This window comes from Agrilus planipennis, unplaced genomic scaffold (genome assembly GCF_000699045.2).
Source record: "Agrilus planipennis isolate EAB-ADULT unplaced genomic scaffold, Apla_2.0 scaffold82, whole genome shotgun sequence".
Classification (NCBI taxonomy): domain Eukaryota; kingdom Metazoa; phylum Arthropoda; class Insecta; order Coleoptera; family Buprestidae; genus Agrilus; species Agrilus planipennis.
The window spans coordinates 1,102,057-1,122,204 of NW_020442454.1; the positions used below are offsets into that span (position 1 = coordinate 1,102,057).

Sequence of the window (20,148 nt, forward strand, 5' to 3'; positions counted from 1 at the left end):
TTTGGTCACTCGCCAAAAGCTTTTACAGCTTGAATGGGATACAATGCTACACCCACCATATTCTCCAGACCGGGCACCATCGGATTACTATTTGTTCAGGTCACTCCAAAATTTTTTAGACGGTAAAACCTTCACCTCAAATGTGGAGGTCAAAAACCTCCTCGATCAGTAAAGACCAAAAATTTTATGAGCGTGGAATTATGCTACTACCAGAAAGATGGCAAAAGGTGTTGGACCAGAACGGTCAATATATAATTTAATAAAGTATTTGTTTATTATACGAAAACTGCCTTTCGTTTCCACAAAAATAAAAACGAAATGACTTTCCGAACAACCCTATAATTTGAAATTTTCCTTTCAAATTATTCGAAATATATGTATTCAGTTCTACTCGTATATATCTACAACTGCTTTAAGTTTACTTAATTGAGTAGATTAAAGCTTCGGAGAACAATTAATGTAGTTTTAACGTCAAGTCTCTCTCGGACTTGTTCCCTTTTTAATCGTAAAGTAGAGATCGCTGTTGCTAGCGACCGTTCCCGTCGGTAATTTATTTCTCAACAAATTATTTGCTCAAAGGTTTAATTTGAAAGCTTCAACAAAGTTGAGGTTTCTTTTTGAAACGGCATTGCAAGTTTATTTTTTTGCGAACAGTTCGTCCGAGCATTTCGTATCGATTTCTCTGTCTAGACCAAATGGGGCCTTTTTCTGGCGCTTGAGTATCTACGGAATAGAAATTTGTTGGACTACTTCTCCAGCCTTCACGTCTCCGAAATAAATCGATTTTTATGTCACAGATGAAATATATTTTCGCAGTGACCCGCCAAGTTTGGAGGTAATAAAAGTTGAAAATTGATAATACTGTTATGCCCATATAGGTAAGGGAGAATGTCTGCCGAATATAAAAGTTACACGTTTCTTTTGGGTAACGTGTGAAATATATCTTTTTAAACCATGTCTATTTGAAAATATCTACTTCCGTAGCAACTATTCTAAACTAAGCGAACATTAAAAACATATTAATCAAAGCGTACCATCCCTCAATAGATTTAAATTGTATTTATTAGAATTATTCTACTTGAAATACTTTAACAAACTTTTAATTGTGGGTAATATTTAATATTAATGTGAAAAATCAATTATGCTTACTAGTCAAAGCCAAAGGTGCCGGGTTCGATTCCCGGCGAGGACGTGACAGTAGTAACAATTTTTCCTTATCAGTTTGAGGTAATTAGTAGTGAATAAAAATTAAATGACTATCTTTATTTTCACTGTTATTACTCNCCCCATAACTTTTTATGGGGGGTGAGACCGCCGCAAATTTTTTATGTGGTTTTACTCAGGTGAACACCCTCTTTTAATCCCCCCCTATCCCCAACCCCGTCTAACCCCCATAATAGAAAAAACTACTTACAAAAGACAAAATTACATATCTACATATACATACATTTATACATTAAAAAACAAGAATAAAGAATACATAAAATGCCTGTAAACGCGAAACAATTATTTACAAAAAAACCAATGTGAACGTAGGGAAAAATACAATAGATATATGCCCGTTTAGGGTGACAGTTTAAAATATACATGTACATTCCTATAACTAAGGTAAAAAAAGTGTCCAAATATGCACTAAATTAAACAATAGGTGAGGCTTACGGTGTTAGGCGGCAAATGGAAAACACATTTACAGTGACACAGGACTTACTACTGGGATAGTAAGGTTTGTTGGCACGATCTGATTCCCTCTTCCTTGCTTGGGTAGGTGGAATATCGGAATCGTGCCTTTGCTTCCAGGATTTGAATTTTTATACACACCACTGCACTTCGGAGGGGCTGGAAAAAATTAGGGTTGGAAGTGTGATGTAGTGGGAAGAGCGCAAACTGTTGTTGTAATCCAATGTTTTAGTTTATTTAAGTATAAGTTCATTTCGTAGAATTCTTATTTGTATGTATTTTTACTTGACTCATCGCCCAAGGGCTAAGAAAGAACGTACAAACTTTTAGCTTTTGGTGCAATAAAAAAGAGAAATCGTGTAACACAACTACCCTTGCAGGTACTCTAACGGTACTTGTGACGTAGTTTCAAGCGTCCCTATATAAACCAAAGTGGCGCGTTTTTGAAGGAGAACAGTAAAGAATCCTATCCCAGTCGTTTAGATTTCTAATTCTCGATTCCCGGCGAGGACGTGACAGTAGTAACAATTTTTCCTTATCAGTTTGAGGTAATTAGTAGTGAATAAAAATTAAATGACTATCTTTATTTTCACTGTTATTACTCAGCTGACAGAGAAATACCATAAAAACCATTTTAACCCTAAATTCGCCCTCGGTTTGTCCACTGTAATTGATTGATTGATAGTTTGGTCTAAAAACAGCTCAAAGAGTTTGCAATTTCGTTTAGATAGCGTTAAAAATGACAAAATTTCAAAGCCAAAGTCAGAGTAATTAACGTGTTAGTAATATTTAGACCATATTTAGGCTTAATCTAGAGTAGCTCCAAATTTTTAAGAATTAGAAGTGTGGATAATCTTTGACTACAAAAATAAAAACAATTTAATAAAGTCGGATAGTGGTCCTATCGAAGACACAAGATCTTGCATCCCTCACTTCAGCAGAGTTAACTCGAAACATTTATTCATGTTTAGTTAGTTTTTGTGTCTATCAATTACATAACGCAAAATTCACGACCTCCACTCTTCCCACATAAAAATACATTAATTTTAAATAAATTTTACAGGATGTCATACATCAACATCATAAACGTAATTAAACTAGACTAAATAGCGGAGATCCAGGGATAGGACCGTTGTTATTGTTAAGAACAATTTTTTTATTTTTATAAATGTATAAACTACGGGTAAATTAAAACTCGATTTTCACTCCTCCCACAAAGAATAAGCTATTGCAATACAAAAATCCTAAAAAGAATTAGTAAATTTACTTCGAAACCACTAGCAAACTTATTTATCTGTGTATTACCAAATCAATATGACCTGATACACTCAAAATAGCTGAAGTGGTTCCAGCTTTCAAATATTGTGAAAAATATTGAAAAAATAATAGCTAAAATCTGGCACTTCCTTGATAAGGATGACATTAGTGCAATACGGTTTCAGGTCTAACCATAGTACTAATGATGCCCTCTCACACACATTACAGCTTTGATTTTTGAAAAATTAGACAAAAATAAACCTATTGTAACCACGTTTCTTGATATTGTGAAGGTATTCGATACTGTGGAACATAACATGCTTTTAGTTAAATTAGAAATGATTGGAATTAGATGCCCAGCACTCCAATTATTAAAGAGTTATCTTTTCGATAGAAAGCAATTAGTTAAATATGGTTCTAGTAAAAGTAATCTGTTGATAATAAAATGTGGTGTACCCCAGGGTACAGTCTTGGACCCTCTTTTATTCTTAATCTACATCAATGACGTATTAAAATAATTACAAAAAATACTATAACATTTGCTAAAGATACTATTGTGTTTAGTTCAGTATACGTATAATACGTTGACCTTTGAAGATTTAGCAAATAGTAATTTACAGCTTGGGAATAAAACTATAAGTTGTGTAGCAAGCTCTGTTGTCAACTTTTAACGAAGATTTATACGAATAGTTTCGTTTGTATTGTCATTTCATGGTCATTTCCGAATAATATTACCTTGCAAATACCAAACCAATCTGATAACGTTATGCCGTTCAGATTCATTTACAACTCTATATTTACTACAAACTGTTGTCAGTATAAAGCGGCATCAGTACCTGCATACGAATACATATACATAGTATGACTCGGACGCTTAGTAGTGATAATAGTTTGGTACTATTTATTTATTTATTGCTGTCTGTTATTTCATGAATGCACTATAGACGAACTAAACAATTTGGCAACGTTGACCGTTAAAATGGGTTGACCATGAACTGAATTCTAAATGGTTCTTGTTCGATCGAGGCATACACATAATCTATTTTCTCTAAAACTAAAATTAATTGCGAAATATCTCATTTTCTTAAAATTGGAACGAATTTTGATTGGCAAGATATGTAAAACAGTACATTTGACATTATATACAATGTTTTTAGTGGAAACGACCGATGTTAAAGTAAGATGTAAATATTAGCGTCTATATACGGTTCATCGAAGAAAATATATTGACCGCAAACCACGACTATACTGATTTTCTTTTTTTTTTTATTGCAAGCTGACCGAATCGGACGAGGTCATAATTTTGCAGCGAGCAATACAGATATTATTTGTTGCAGGTAACGAGACGGTCACGTGAATTCTCAGGCTCAGTTCATCATGCAGAGATCAAGATTCCGTCACGACTGCTCTTTGTCGTTTAAAGCGGCCACATAGGAAACAATTTCTTGGTAAGTAAGACAATGTAATAAAAGGAAGTGAAAGACATGTAATATTTTTGATAACTAAAATTTTTAGTGTGTATATATTTTTTGTTTTTGTTGATTTTTTTCAAAAAAACTCAATAAAATTTATACGGGATCACCTCTGAAGTATGACCACCTATCAATCAAAAATGATCGCACGAAATATTTTACCGGTTCTTCTAATTCTCGACTTATGGCGAATGGACCCACTCAATATTCGCTGTAAGTCGTCATCAGTTCTTATGTATCAGACTATCGGTTATGATCGGAAAAGGCATGAAGATGTCCTGTTTGACTGAAACCTTGACAAAAAATATAGATCTGATAGATATGCAGACCCAAAATTCTATGTTTCAGTTTTAATACGAAACTCCGTAGTACATACATGGTGGTTATAAACGAGGCGGGGATAAATTCGACTTCACCGGATTTTACGTGAATTTCATTGCATTTCGCTTGGATTTCATTAGATTTTTCCCATTGAATTCATTAGATTTCATGCTGATTTCATTAGATTTAATGCGCACATAAGTAGTGATTATTTACTTTTATTTAATAGTTGTAAGTAATCGAATGGGTAGACTGTAATAGAAAATAAACTAAAAAAATATGTGAGTTAGACGTCACGACTGAAAGATAAACCTTGTAAACAGAATTTGTTTTCAACGCCAGACGTGCGCAATATACAATTGATAAGGATACTTACATTCAGATCATATTTCGCGTTGTCTCATCATCATCATCATCATCATAAGGTTGTCAGTCCGAAGACTGACTGGACACGCACCTACACTCTTTCCTATCCTGAGGTAATCTTCGCATTTCCTCAAAACTAGAACAACACACATACTTAACTATTTGCGAATAATAATCTAATCTAGGTCTACCTCTACTCATCTTAACTCCAGTTTCTGCCTTTAATATGTCTCTGACTAGACCTTCACGCCTGAGAAGGTGTCCTCTCAACCTATGTCCCCTATTTCTTATCGACTTCCATAGAGTCCTCTATTCTGATATTCCTTTTAATACCTCTTTGTTTCTTCATCATTCGTCTGTAACACCATATTTAATGCAGTAAATGCAATTATGTAATTACTACGAAACTTAAAAAAATCGGTTCCTTTTATCTGTGTATTGTTTAATTAAGGGTGTGTTCCGAAATATAACCCAGCATACTGACCAGTGCTGATGACGTAATGAATCGACGCCATACTGTTGATTCGTTCCGAAATATACTGGCCAGTGCGTTGACGTCAAATTGACGACATATTGATAATAGTGTTTGTGCTCGTTTACAACAATTTTGCTCCAAAACGTATTTAAGTTTCTTGCAAGAAAAAGTTCCTCAAAGTCTGATGCACGCACGCCCGTTTGATATACTACTACATCGCATTTGTCTCACCAGTACAATATGGTGGCACACCAGTACAATATGGCGTCGATTTATGACGTCGTCAGCACTGGCCAGTATGTTGGGTTATATTTCGGAACACACCCAATGTATTTCATACTATTCAAACTAATAAGAATAGATATTTAGGTATAGATACAAATAAAAATGCTTCAAAAAAACATTGAATACAATACATACATTATTGTGAATATTTTGACTTTCTTGAACAACCTCAAGACAATAAAATCGCTGTTCAGTAACTATTTCAGTTCTCCATCTTCATATTTTAAAAGATGTTTAAATTTAGTTTTGATAAATCAACATCAAAACGTCAAATGCCGAATTGATATTGAAATCTATTTCTGATGTGCTAGCAATAATTAGAATTACGTCTAATCTATATGCAAAGGCCTTCTTTCAGACTTAGGTTGGACGTGCATTATTCTATTGCAATTCACGTTTATTATAATATCTGTTTACCTGTCATGTCCGATGTGCTTATATACATGAAAAAATTGTCTGTTACAACCGGAGGTAGTTGCGTCAAGCATTACAATAGCTAACCACACTTCCGTAAAAAGATATCGTTTCTATATTTGCATTTTTTTCCTGCATAATAATGATTGTTTAATAGTCTGTAATTCTTTTTCTTTTTAGGGATTCACCATGACAGTGCTCACGTAATGGTTTCAATCGATAGCAGTATTAAACTTCAAATGTCGCCCGTTTGAATATCTGTGCTTTGATATATTATTTTTGTCTAAAAAAAAAACAAACTTTACCGCATTTAACACGTACAATGTTTAACCGGAGTGCAACATTGAAAGACGTCACATTACTTTTTTTGATAGTAATTTCATTTTTGGTTCCGTGGACAGTGTCGTTCGCCCAAGAAAGGGGTCGTTTTCGGAAAGCTCCGGTGCCTCATCATCTTACATTCGTTACGTCGTCGCGAGAAAGAAAACCGAACATCGTTCTCATCCTGACCGACGATCAGGACGTCGAGTTGGGTTCGCTTAACTTTATGCCTAAAACTTTACGAGCTATCCGCGACAAAGGAGCAGAATTCAGACATGCCTACGTTACAACCCCGATGTGTTGTCCGTCGCGATCGTCCTTGTTGACTGGGATGTACGTACACAACCACAATGTTTTCACTAACAACGACAACTGTTCGAGCGCTCAGTGGCAGGCCACCCACGAAACCAGATCTTTCGCGACGTATCTTTCCAACGCTGGATATCGCACAGGTAAACTATATTTTATTAATATGAAATATATTCTCAATTTTTATCCACTACACATTACCTCAAATTAATGAGGAAAAATTGTTGCTGTTGTCACACCCCGCCGGGAATCGAACCCGGGCTCTTTGGCTTTACGCGCCAATGCTCTGACCACTAAGCTACGAGAGATGACAACAGCAACAACGACAAACCGTACTTATTAGGTCACAGATCCGTCGAACTAATTTAACTATATACTGAATATAAATATACATACAATGTAGAAATCTTCCCGAAGTGAGTTTGTTTTAATATGAAATATTCTCAAATTTTACCCACTACACATTACCTCAAATTAATGAGAAAAAATTTGTGACCTAATAAGTACGGTTTGTCGTTGTTGCTGTTGTCATCTCTCGTAGCTTAGTGGTCAGAGCATTGGCGCGTAAAGCCAAAGAGCCCGGGTTCGATTCCCGGCGGGGGTGTGACAACAGCAACAATTTTTCCTCATTAATTTGAGGTAATGTATAGTGGGTAAAAATTGAGAATATTTCATATTAAAACAAACTCACTTCGGGAAGATTTCTACATTGTATGTATATTTATATTTTAGTATTGTCAAACAAATACAAAATGTGTCCTAAAAATTTGTGTATCCGGATACATTTTCAAGACAGCGGAACGGATACTTTTTGCTTTATAATTTACAATTTATTATTGTTTGGTTATATTTGTATGGGGTGCTATCCCGTCTATTTACACTATTTACACGGATTGATTGGGTTTGTATTATACACAGATATACACAAAGTAACTTGGTCTAAATTCAATGGAAAAAAATATTTGGTATTTACTTGCGTTGAATGAATTTTGGGCCTTGAATAAAATTTGAATTGAATTGGCACAGTTGAATTAGAATACTTAATTATTTGGTGTAGTTGAATTGGAATACTCTACTGAACTTAAAAAACTTTTGGGTGTTTCATTCCTACCAGCCACTAATGCTGGTGGGCGGGCAGTTCGTTCGGACTACTTCGGAAGGTAGGGCGGAATGTTCTCTTCAGGCTCCTTTCAGGAATCGTGGGAATGGGTGGGTAGTGGTTCGGGTGAGACGGACTAAATGCAGACAGAAGAGAATGAAAGAGTATCGGTGGAATATTACTGCCCCAGCATTTGCCTAAGTGATCCAAAGAAACCACAGAAAAACTTGCTAGAAGGCAAACGGACCCGAAATGTAACCGGCGTCCTCCCGAATGCTAAGCAATGATCTAAACCTCCAAGCTATGCCGCTCGGTCTGCTGAACTTTGTTGTACAGTACTTAAATAGTCTATACAAAAATAGGAAAAATCCCTAAAGTAAAACGGATCCCTTGGTAAACGCTTTGGTTGTTACTATGCATCCTTCAGGTACCTAAAGAAAGCCCGACGTGACGTAGTTGGTGAATTAGAACGTTTGTTACAAAAACAAACAATTTGTACCTACCTGAAGAATGTAATAAAGAGGATCCAAAGATGTTTGTAAGCACAATTTGATGTTAAAATATTTGCAACAGAAATCATAACATACGGATATATACGAAAAATAAATACAAACTAAAGCCACGATAAAAAATATACAAATAGCGAAACACATTCACACCCAACAAATATCTCTATAATATACGCGTGAAATCTACTGCCCTTGAACACATGGAAGTGAAACAACATTTATATTTAATTTAATAATATGTTCTCGCAAAGCTGAGCTTTCGTGGATTTAATGTATTTTTCTTCTGGCTTTACAGTAGTAGACCCCAAGTCTATGGTAAAAATTTTCTTAGGTCAACGGACTAGAACCGATAACGGAATATCCGTGTCAACGTGCAAGTATTTGATTTTTCAATCAAACAGGTCCTATTTAATACATAAATCAATAAAAAGTATATCCTACCGTACAAAAGTAATAGGAAGGTAGGAAAAATTTTCAAAATCCGAATATTTTCCTCTCCTGTTTTTATTATTTTAGATTTGATACAGTATCTACTCGACGTTTGTTTGTTCGAGTTAAAAAATTTTAACATTATTTCATGAAACAATAACAAATTTTTGCAATTCCGTGTACATATTTTTCATTCAATTAAATCTCTCCATGTAGACGTGAAAATAAATAAATTAATAAAAAGTATAAGCCGTATAAAAATATATTCTCTACTTTTCTTTTCGCTTTCATTTAATATACAGACTAAATAATTAATGAAAACATTAAAAATTTAAAACCTTTATATGGAACATAGCATATTACATGTATTCAGAATCAGACTAATTTTTGCAAATAATATGAGATTGTAGGAAAGGTATACGGTCCGTACATATATACAGGGTGTCCCAAGCAAGCGGGTTTCTTCAATAATCATTTCATTAAAAAAAAATAGTTATGCCAGTTCGAAATAATTTATTTTAGTAGCGGTAGATTTCAATGAATTTGAAAAGAACATGTATGCATTAATAGTGGAAATAGTAGGTCATTTCTACCACAAGCTATGAAAATAGCACACCTCTGTGTTTCGGAGATATTCGAAATGATGCAGAGCTCTGCAACAGCCTTTTTATTGATTTAGTGCGAATTTTATGGAAATTGATGTATTTTAGACATAATATACGGTTAACAAAGTGGTATTTAAATTTAACGAGGAATTCAAAAATGCAATAAAAAATGGAGCATTCCGTTTGAAAAAACGAAGTTAAGTTGCTTCCAGGAAAAATGGGACAGTCTGTATAATCGAAAATAATTTTAGGTTATGCAGGTATTTATATGGTACCACTTTTGTAAGAAACTTCTTTTGAAATTTTCAACTGTAAAGCAGTTATTGAAGAAACCCGATTGCTCGGGACACCCTGTATATGTGTTGTTGAATAATAATATTGGTTCACCCACTTATATTCTCATAATTGCTTTTCTTTATTTGTATTCATTAAAACGTAATGCATGCAATATGTGAATGTGATACTCCTTCTTAACCTACACCCTGAAATTGTTGGGCTTTAGTTTATTTTGGAATCGTTAAGGCCAACTTTTAGTAAAAGGTCTTTTGTACAGACGATTTTATTGAACAAGAAAAATAAAACAATGTGGTTTTTATGTGACGACCGAACTGTAAGTTGTTCGCGAGATTTTTTTTCTCAGTGGATTTTTAAATAGTAATGAATAGCAACGTCCTATTGCTAAATACGTTATTTATGTGTTTAGGTTATGGTTAATTTCATTTGGCCTGATTAAAAATTCTATATTTATTTTTTATCAATTCTTAAACAAACATTTCTAATTATTAGAGCGACCTAAACAGGCCATAACTTAACCTTATTAATAATGTTTTTTTTTTACTTTTTATAGTGGGGAAAGATACAAATATGATTATGGCACATTTTATAAATACGAATGTTTGTTACCATTTGACGCCTTAACTACTCAATCGGTTATCATGATATTTTGTACACACCTTGTCAAGGGTACAGAAAAGGACATAGGGTACCTTTTATCCGAAAAAGAAAAACTGTTCCCGAGAGATAGCAAAGTTTGTTTTATTAGGTCTTCGTTGATCTTTGACCCGTATGTAGGACAGCAACGAGAACGAAACCGATAAAACCTAGTGTTTGGAAAATTGTAATTTAATAGAGGGTAAATGTCTAGATGAAGGGGGTGGGGGTGGGTGGGATCGAAAGAGGAGGTCTCCCCCACCACTGTACCATAAAAAGTTCATGGCTGTCTCACCCCCATAAAAAGTTATAGGGGTTCAAACTTAATAAATATGCCAATTTTTATACATTTCTAAGCATGTAAATATTTATATAGTCATTCTTAAACAATATTCAAAGGTAAAACTAATGAAAAATACATAAAAATATTGAGAAAGTTATATAAAACATTATTTAAATAGCTTTATCAATAGGGTAGGTTAGGTTAGGTTAGGTTAGGTTAGGTTATCGGGTTTTGTTCAAGTGACCACCCTCTTTCGATCNGAGCATGTTAATATTACTATGCCTCATTTGTCAAAAGATTATAAATCTGTTATATCTTCTCTAGAGGAATTAAAATTATCAAGTTTTAAATTAAACAATATTCACGAAAAACTTCAGGAAACCCAAGATATTCATGTCAGGACTTTGGTGAATTATTCTTATGTAATCTTTGCAATTGTAATAATAGTTTTTCTTATCTTTTTATACTGTAAATGTTGTAAGAAAAATCAAAAATATTCAGTTACTCCTTACACATGTAGTTGTAGCAAGTTAGGAGGATTTTGTTTAAAAATATTTAATGTGCAGAAAAATGAAAGACGAAGTTCACATTTAGATATAGAACACGACGAAAGTCTTGAACTTCACTCTTTAGAAAATGTTCCAGGTAGTTCGAGCGAACATTCACATTCAAAAAATAAAATATTAGCTCCGATCAAAAGTCGCCGATCGACATATACTTAAATGTAAAACAAACAAATTGAATTAATTCTGTTTAACAGTAGTTTATAACGTAGCAACAATAAAAAGCAATTTAGTATTCGTTCAGCTTAGTTATGTGATAGATTTAAGATTTTTGTATAAGCTTCACTCTTCTTCAGGGGGGAGGAATGTTGTAATCCAATGTTTTAGTTTATTTAAGTATAAGTTCATTTCGTAGAATTCTTATTTGTATGTATTTTTACTTGACTCATCGCCCAAGGGCTAAGAAAGAACGTACAAACTTTTAGCTTTTGGTGCAATAAAAAAGAGAAATCGTGTAACACAACTACCCTTGCAGGTACTCTAACGGTACTTGTGACGTAGTTTCAAGCGTCCCTATATAAACCAAAGTGGCGCGTTTTTGAAGGAGAACAGTAAAGAATCCTATCCCAGTCGTTTAGATTTCTAATTCATTTTTCCTAATTCATTATTCTCTGATTCATATTTTTAGTATAGTGTTTAATTTAAGTAGTAGATAATATTTTTGTGTAAAAGTTAATGTTAATAAAATATATTCGGAAATTCGGTTGTTTAAATAAGTGGTATGCAGATAAGCCTAGATCCCTAAGCATCGCTTACTGGGATACAACATTTATGGTGGCAGCGGTGGGATATCTGCAACGTTATACTGCTAACAATTGATTTCTACATCATCGTTCATCAATTATCGTCTCATCGTATCACTGGTGGATCATCTACATTGCCTTCCTATCACTGGTTGAATTCAAGAAACAATCGTACCAATCGTAGCCAGACATCTTGAGAATAGTAAGTCCATTTTCCTTTATTTTCCTAATTTCTTATTCTCTTGTATTTTGCCCAATCCAAAATGCCAGACAATCAGGTTTATTTAACTTGTGATCAAGCAACAAAATTAATACCGAATTTTGACGGTAACAAAAAAGATTTTCCGCATTTTATAAATTGCATTGAAATTGTTCAACGTAGAAGTAATCCTGAGAATATGCCCTTATTACTAGATGTTGTTAAAACAAAATTGACAGGCTCTGCATATAATGCAATAAGATATCGTAGCATAGAATCGTGGGATGCATTAAAATCTCAATTAAAACAAAATTTCTCGGAAAAACGTACAATCCCTCATTTGGAAGCCCAATTAGCTTCTTTAAGACAAAAACCCAACGAGTCTGTAGCAGAATATACCAGTAAACTTGATAGTATCATAGAACCGCTCATAAGCGCATCGTGTGAAGGTAAGACAGACGCGGCAGTAGTAGTAATAGAGGAATTATTAAAAAAACGAGCATTGCACTCATTCATTTTAGGCCTTAAGCAGCCGATAAAACTTTTAGTCGAATCACGCAATTTTGAAGAATATGAGTTAGCCGTTGAAGGCGCTATACAAAAAGAGCGCGAAATACTACTAGAGAAGGAAAGTTTTAAATTTGTGCAAAATTTTGATCGTAAAATAGTACAACATCCTCAGCATCGAAATTCATACCAAGTTAATAATAGAAATAGTAATTTTAATCATAATTATAGAGAACAACCTAATTCATTTCGTAGGGAAAGTACTTTCAGTAGTAATAATAATAGGGTGAATTTTTCTACCTTAATATGCGCGTATTGCAAAAACAAAGGTCACCATATTAGGGATTGTAGAAAGAGACAATACGTGAATAGCACTCAGTCGAATAGTAACAGTAATCGTAATCCTAATTTTAATAATAGAATTTCCGGCAATAACCGATCTGCTCAGCAGTCGGGAAACTTCTCTGCGGAAGCATCAAGCAGCCCGATGACTTCTGCCCGAACTTTCAAGTAGGCTGTATTAAAGAAAATAAGTTTAATAATAAATGTATAAGTTTTTCTGTAGATGTAGCTGACAAAAATAGATTAGTTTTACTTATAGACAATGGAGCTGACATAAGTCTCATCAAAATTTCAAAATTAGATGATGATTGCTTAATAAACACAAATAAATCGTCAAATATAATAGGTTTAGGGGGAGTGGAAATTAATACAATTGGTACTATCATTGCTACAATAACGTTACCCAACTCTCAAAAAATTGAGCATGAATTTCACGTTTTACCAAAACAAGTAGCTTTTCACGAAGATGGTATTTTAGGACGAGATTTCATGCAATTGCACAAAATTTTGATAAATTATAACAATCACACCTTTCATATCGGAAATAATATATTAACATTAGAAGATTCCTCTCATATTGTAAAAATAAAACCACGTAGTGAACAGTTTATTAATTTCATTACGAGATCGTCGCGCGAAGGCTTAATAGAACCATTTGAGTTGTCACCTGGAGTTTTTGTTAGCTCATGTTTAACACAACCCCTTGACAATAGATGTATCGCTAGTGTTCTAAATACTACGGAAGAAGAAATAGAAATAAATATCCCTGAAATTAAATTACAACCTTTTGACGTTGAAACTTCTTCAGTTTTCAGTATTTCAAAATTTAATACAACCAATCGTTTAAAAATTTTACGAGATAACATAAGGTTGGATCACTTGAATTCCGAAGAAAGAACTAATTTATTAGAAGTTGTTGAAGAGTTTAGTGATATATTTTACTTAGATGGCGATAAACTCTCCTGTACAAACGCGGGTGTACATAGAATAAATATAAAATCAGACGTAGGACCAATAAACGTAAAGCCATATAGGTTACCAGAATCCTTAAATAATGAATTGGAGACACAAATTAATAAAATGCGCGAAGAAAATATCATTCGTCCATCTAAATCACCTTGGAATTTTCCAATCTTATTTGTTCCGAAAAAGGCAGATGCATCAGGAACTAAAAAATGGCGATTAGTGGTCGATTACCGCAAACTAAATGATGTCACTATAGGTGATGCCTTTCCGTTACCTTCCATCGCGGACATTTTTGATCAGTTAGGTAAATGTCAGTACTTCTCCACTCTGGACCTAGCGAGTGGATTCCATCAAATTCCGTTAGCCGAGAGTGATAAAGAAAAAACAGCTTTTAGTACGCGATTCGGACACTTTGAATACAATACAATGCCCATGGGTTTAAAAACGAGTCCGAGTTCATTTCAAAGGATAATGAATACAATTTTAAGCGGTTTACAAGGAATAAAATGTTTTATTTACCTTGACGACATATGTGTTTATGGAAGTAATTTAAAGGACCATAATGATAAGTTAAAAGAGGTTTTCAAAAGACTCCGCTCAGCAAATTTAAAACTACAGCCCGCGAAATGCGAATTTTTGAGAAGAGAAGTTACATATTTAGGAAATCTTATAACAAGTAACGGCATACAACCTGATCCATTAAAAACAGAAGTAATAAAAAACTACCCTGTTCCTAAAAACGTGAAACAAATAAAATCTTTCCTCGGTCTTTGTGGATATTATCGACGATTTGTTAAAAATTACGGCTCAATTGCGCTTCCGTTAACGAAACTTTTAAGAAAAGATGTAAATTTCCAATGGTCCGATAAATGCGCAGAATCCTTTCAAAATTTAAAAGACATTCTTATTAGTGAACCGTTGCTACAGTATCCTGATTTTGACAAGAAATTTATTTTGACTACTGACGCAAGTCAGGTCGGAATCGGTGCTATTTTATCACAAGGCAAAATTGGTGAGGATCTCCCCGTGGCGTATTGTAGTCGAGCTCTAAATAAAGCCGAAATTAACTACAGTACTACCGAAAAGGAGTTGCTGGCGATCGTGTGGGCCACGAAGCATTTTCGTCCTTATTTGTTCGGCAGACTGTTTACTATCGTTACGGATCACAAGCCTTTAGTTTGGCTATTTAGCGTAAAAGATCCTGGAAGTAGGTTACTGAGGTTCCGATTAGCTCTTGAAGAATACAATTACGAAATAGTTCATAAGGCTGGTAAAATGAATATAAATGCTGATGCCTTAAGTAGATTACCATATCAAATTAATACCATAACATCTACTGATTACAACCAATTTAAAGAAATCTTAGGGTCACAGTTGATTCAAAATAATAAAGTTATCGATATTTCAGGAGATATTGTAAATTCAGTTTCGACACATATTTTAAACTTTGTTTCAAAAGATAATATTCCTATTAACAGTATCACTACTACTCTCCAATCGACGTATAATTATTTTCTAGGAAACGATCTTAAAGACTATAATGTAGGAAGTATTTTCATAAAAGATATACAATTTAAATCAATTATTAATTTAATCTTGGTGGACAGCAATGATAAAACTGTTACAGGTGAAAAGTTCTGGGAATATTTAAATAAAATTAAGGAACAATGTTTAATTAATCATATTATCAGTTTAGCTATTCCTAAAGAGATATTTGCTAAGGTAAAGGTTCCATATGAAGAAATTCGTTCAATGTTTCGCTATGTTTTTAAAAATACTCCTGTGGAAATTTCAATTTATGAACATAAAAGCGAATACTCTAGAGAAAAAATACAAAAGTTATTACATGAATTTCATGACATTCCAACGGGTGGTCACATAGGTTTTAGTAGGACGTATAATAAAATAAGAAAATATCATTCATGGCCTGGAATGAAAAATGATATTTGTAAATATATAAGAAAATGCGATAAATGTCAAAGAAACAAATTAGCTAATGTTCATAAGTATCCATTAATAATAACTGACACTGCAATTCGTCCTTTACAGAAATGTTTTGTTGATATAGTCGGACCCCTTCCGACTACTGAAAATAGTAGCAAGTATATTCTCACTTTTCAAGATGCTTTAACAAAATATTCCGAAGCTTTAGCATTACCAGATCAAGAAGCAGAAACTGTAGGTCACTATTTAGCAACAAAAATAATATGCAAATTAGGTGTACCAGAGACGTTAGTTTCCGATCAGGGCACCAACTTTCTTAGTAATATCATTAAACATATTTGCAAACTTTTTAAAATTAATAAAATTCAAACTACAGCGTATCATCCGCAGGCAAACGGTCAAATCGAAAGATCGCACAGAGGTTTAGCCGAATATTTAAAAAATTTCATTAACGATAAACAAACAGATTGGGATCGTTGGTTAGATTATTATACATTCGTTTATAATACTACCCCTCATACAACGACAGGTTACACTCCTTATGAGTTAATGTTTGGTCGTAAACCAATAATACCAAGCTCTATTGAGAAATTACCTCAAACTCAATATACATTCGATGACTACGTACAAAACATTAAGCATAAAATGCAACTTGCTTGGAATCTTGCTAATAAACGTACTATCAACTCAAAAGAACATTCCAAAGAGTATTATGATCGGTCAGCTAAAATACGCAAATTTTCTGTAGGAGATCTAGTTTTACTTTATGATGAATCAGTTAGGCGTGGAAGATCAAAAAAGCTTTCATCTCAATGGATAGGTCCGTATAAGGTCTTAGATAAAAAGTCAGATGTAAACTATGTAGTTAAAAGAGGAAACAAATCAGTAGTAGTTCACGTAAATAGATTAAAACCTTATTTTCGAGTAAAAACGAAAATTAACTATGTATATTTTTGCAGATCATGAATACCATCTCATCCGTTTTTGTCATAATTCTCCCATTTCTTTCCCATTTATCTTTCGCAGATGAATTATATGAAATTAAAACAATAGATCATAATCCTGGTATCTATTTCGAGAACGTAGCTAATGCACAATTTTTCAATAATGAATGGAAACTTTTGACTTATGTTGATATGCAGGTTTATTTTGAAACTTTAGACAAAATCGAGAACTATAATCAAAAAACCTCGAGAATTTGCAGTGAAGTTAAAAGAACAATATCTTCTAATTGCGATAAGTACATTGCAACTACCAGCGAAATTATACAGAAAAGTAAAGTCCAGATCGGTGTTGTACAAGAAATTACGGGTGCGAACGTTTTTCCTGTCAGAAATAAGCGTGGTCTATTTAACATAATTGGTAAAGCCGAAAAATATTTATTTGGTACAGCTGATTCTGATGACGCACTGTATTACGATAAAACAATTTCAGAAATAGCTAAAAATGAACGCGAAATGCGCGAGCTTATGTTGAAGCAAACATCTGTTATGCAGAGTACTGTACATTCCGTAAATCAGACAGTTAGTAATATTGTTCACAATGAATTAATCTTTCAGAAAAATTTAAATGTCTTAGAAAACGTTTCAAAATCCTTATATTCAGAAATTTCAACTTCTGTTAAAAATTTTGATATAGAAATGAATTTTTTAGAACATGCAAATTTATTATCAGAAATATTGAATCACTATCACAGTGACCTACAAAATCTAATAAATGCATTAACGATTGCACGCATTGGGCAAATACATCCTTTCATCATTTCCCCATCCCAATTAATATCCGAAATTAAAAAGACACTTCCTTATTTACCACCTGGGTTGCACTATCCGATTTTTCTCTCGATGGAAAATTATCACCTTTTGCTGGACATCGCCGAATTGGACATCGTCGTCGTCAGCAACAAGCTCATAGTAGCTGTAAAGATTCCTCTGGTGAAAGACGAAGAATTTACCGTATACAAGCTTCATCCACTACCAACAAGGATCAACTCTTCAACTGCATACGTTTTTATTCAACCAAGCACACCTTATCTTGCAGTAGATAAGACCAAACAACTGTTTATTCGTATTAGTGATAGTGAACTAAATCAGTGTAAAGTGTTAAAATCGGAAAGACTGTGCAAACAAAATCAACCTACTCGTTTAGTAATAAACTCAGAAATTTGTGAAATTGGACTATTTAGTTATAGATATAATAATTATAAATCCTGTGACATTAGAATAATAGAATTAACTCACAACATTTGGCATCGCATTACCAATTCGAATACTTGGTTATATGTAATTGTGACAGAAAAAGAAACTATAACTTTGAATTGTGCAGACAGAAAAAGTCCGTTAGACGTACATTTGAGCAAAACTGGCGCACTTACGCTTAATTCAAAATGTATTGCTTATGGTGTTGATGTAAAACTGATACCGTTTCATTCATATGACAGTGAAACTGCCTTAAAACTTAATTTTATACCTTCAATTGATATATTAGATGAATGCTGCGAACAGGAGATCAAAAGCGAGCATGTTAATATTACTATGCCTCATTTGTCAAAAGATTATAAATCTGTTATATCTTCTCTAGAGGAATTAAAATTATCAAGTTTTAAATTAAACAATATTCACGAAAAACTTCAGGAAACCCAAGATATTCATGTCAGGACTTTGGTGAATTATTCTTATGTAATCTTTGCAATTGTAATAATAGTTTTTCTTATCTTTTTATACTGTAAATGTTGTAAGAAAAATCAAAAATATTCAGTTACTCCTTACACATGTAGTTGTAGCAAGTTAGGAGGATTTTGTTTAAAAATATTTAATGTGCAGAAAAATGAAAGACGAAGTTCACATTTAGATATAGAACACGACGAAAGTCTTGAACTTCACTCTTTAGAAAATGTTCCAGGTAGTTCGAGCGAACATTCACATTCAAAAAATAAAATATTAGCTCCGATCAAAAGTCGCCGATCGACATATACTTAAATGTAAAACAAACAAATTGAATTAATTCTGTTTAACAGTAGTTTATAACGTAGCAACAATAAAAAGCAATTTAGTATTCGTTCAGCTTAGTTATGTGATAGATTTAAGATTTTTGTATAAGCTTCACTCTTCTTCAGGGGGGAGGAATGTTGTAATCCAATGTTTTAGTTTATTTAAGTATAAGTTCATTTCGTAGAATTCTTATTTGTATGTATTTTTACTTGACTCATCGCCCAAGGGCTAAGAAAGAACGTACAAACTTTTAGCTTTTGGTGCAATAAAAAAGAGAAATCGTGTAACACAACTACCCTTGCAGGTACTCTAACGGTACTTGTGACGTAGTTTTAAGCGTCCCTATATAAACCAAAGTGGCGCGTTTTTGAAGGAGAACAGTAAAGAATCCTATCCCAGTCGTTTAGATTTCTAATTCATTTTTCCTAATTCATTATTCTCTGATTCATATTTTTAGTATAGTGTTTAATTTAAGTAGTAGATAATATTTTTGTGTAAAAGTTAATGTTAATAAAATATATTCGGAAATTCGGTTGTTTAAATAAGTGGTATGCAGATAAGCCTAGATCCCTAAGCATCGCTTACTGGGATACAACACTGTTATGAAAACCTAATTTCCCAGAAAAACAATCTTCCCAAAGGAGGACTTGAAAACCGATGCCGGAATTGGGTTCCACGTGATTGATTATGTCGCGTTAAAAAAGAATTGTGGTTATGCTCTGAAAACTAATAAAAATAAGTGAAACCGGCAAATATCACAACATACCTGTAGTATAAGACAAAGTCGCTTCCCGCTGTCTGTCCCTATGTATGCTTAGATCTTTAAAACTATGCAACGGATTTTAATGCGTTTTTTTTGATAGATAATTATTCAAGAGTAAGGTTTATATGTAGTAGAGAAACACTGATAATTTTAGAGATTTCTAATGTGATGTCGTAAATAAACACATTTTTTGCGCTTTCATTGCAAACGCTGGCTGAACCCTACGAAATAAATCAAAATAATATACTACAGTATTGTACATCTTAAAAAGGTCTACAAAAAAAAATCGGGATGGTATAGGTCTATATCCTAGGGATAAGCCACAATAACCATTTTTTATCCTTTAATTTTTATGAGAAATAATAGCTTATTTACGAAG

General features: G+C 33.4%; 3 protein-coding genes across 4 annotated transcripts in view; all 3 read left to right on the forward strand.

The window, feature by feature from the left end:
• Positions 1–20,148, forward strand: part of LOC108736556 (extracellular sulfatase SULF-1 homolog) — a 263,736-nt gene that overhangs the window by 110,865 nt on the left and 132,723 nt on the right. For both annotated transcript variants that reach the window (XM_018469015.1, XM_018469016.1), the window contains exons 2-3: positions 4,272–4,382; positions 6,448–7,040. In XM_018469015.1, the coding sequence (XP_018324517.1) occupies positions 6,590–7,040 (451 nt within the window). In that variant the 5' untranslated portion in view covers positions 4,272–4,382; positions 6,448–6,589. The remainder of the gene's footprint in view (positions 1–4,271; positions 4,383–6,447; positions 7,041–20,148) is intronic.
• LOC112903855 lies at positions 11,019–19,534 on the forward strand. The gene is made up of 2 exons (XM_025980555.1): positions 11,019–12,260; positions 16,976–19,534. The coding sequence occupies exon 2, from the start codon at positions 16,979–16,981 to the stop codon at positions 18,992–18,994; it is 2,016 nt and encodes a 671-aa protein (XP_025836340.1). The 5' UTR covers positions 11,019–12,260; positions 16,976–16,978; the 3' UTR covers positions 18,995–19,534.
• On the forward strand, positions 12,256–16,982 carry LOC108736557. The gene has a single exon (XM_018469017.2). The coding sequence runs from the start codon at positions 12,322–12,324 to the stop codon at positions 13,276–13,278; it is 957 nt and encodes a 318-aa protein (XP_018324519.2). The 5' UTR covers positions 12,256–12,321; the 3' UTR covers positions 13,279–16,982.

Bases quoted from the DNA above. Each gene is read 5' to 3' on its own strand.
- LOC108736557 (XM_018469017.2), top strand. From the start codon at position 12,322: ATGCCAGACAATCAGGTTTATTTAACTTGTGATCAAGCAACAAAATTA.
- LOC112903855 (XM_025980555.1), top strand. From the start codon at position 16,979: ATGAATACCATCTCATCCGTTTTTGTCATAATTCTCCCATTTCTTTCC.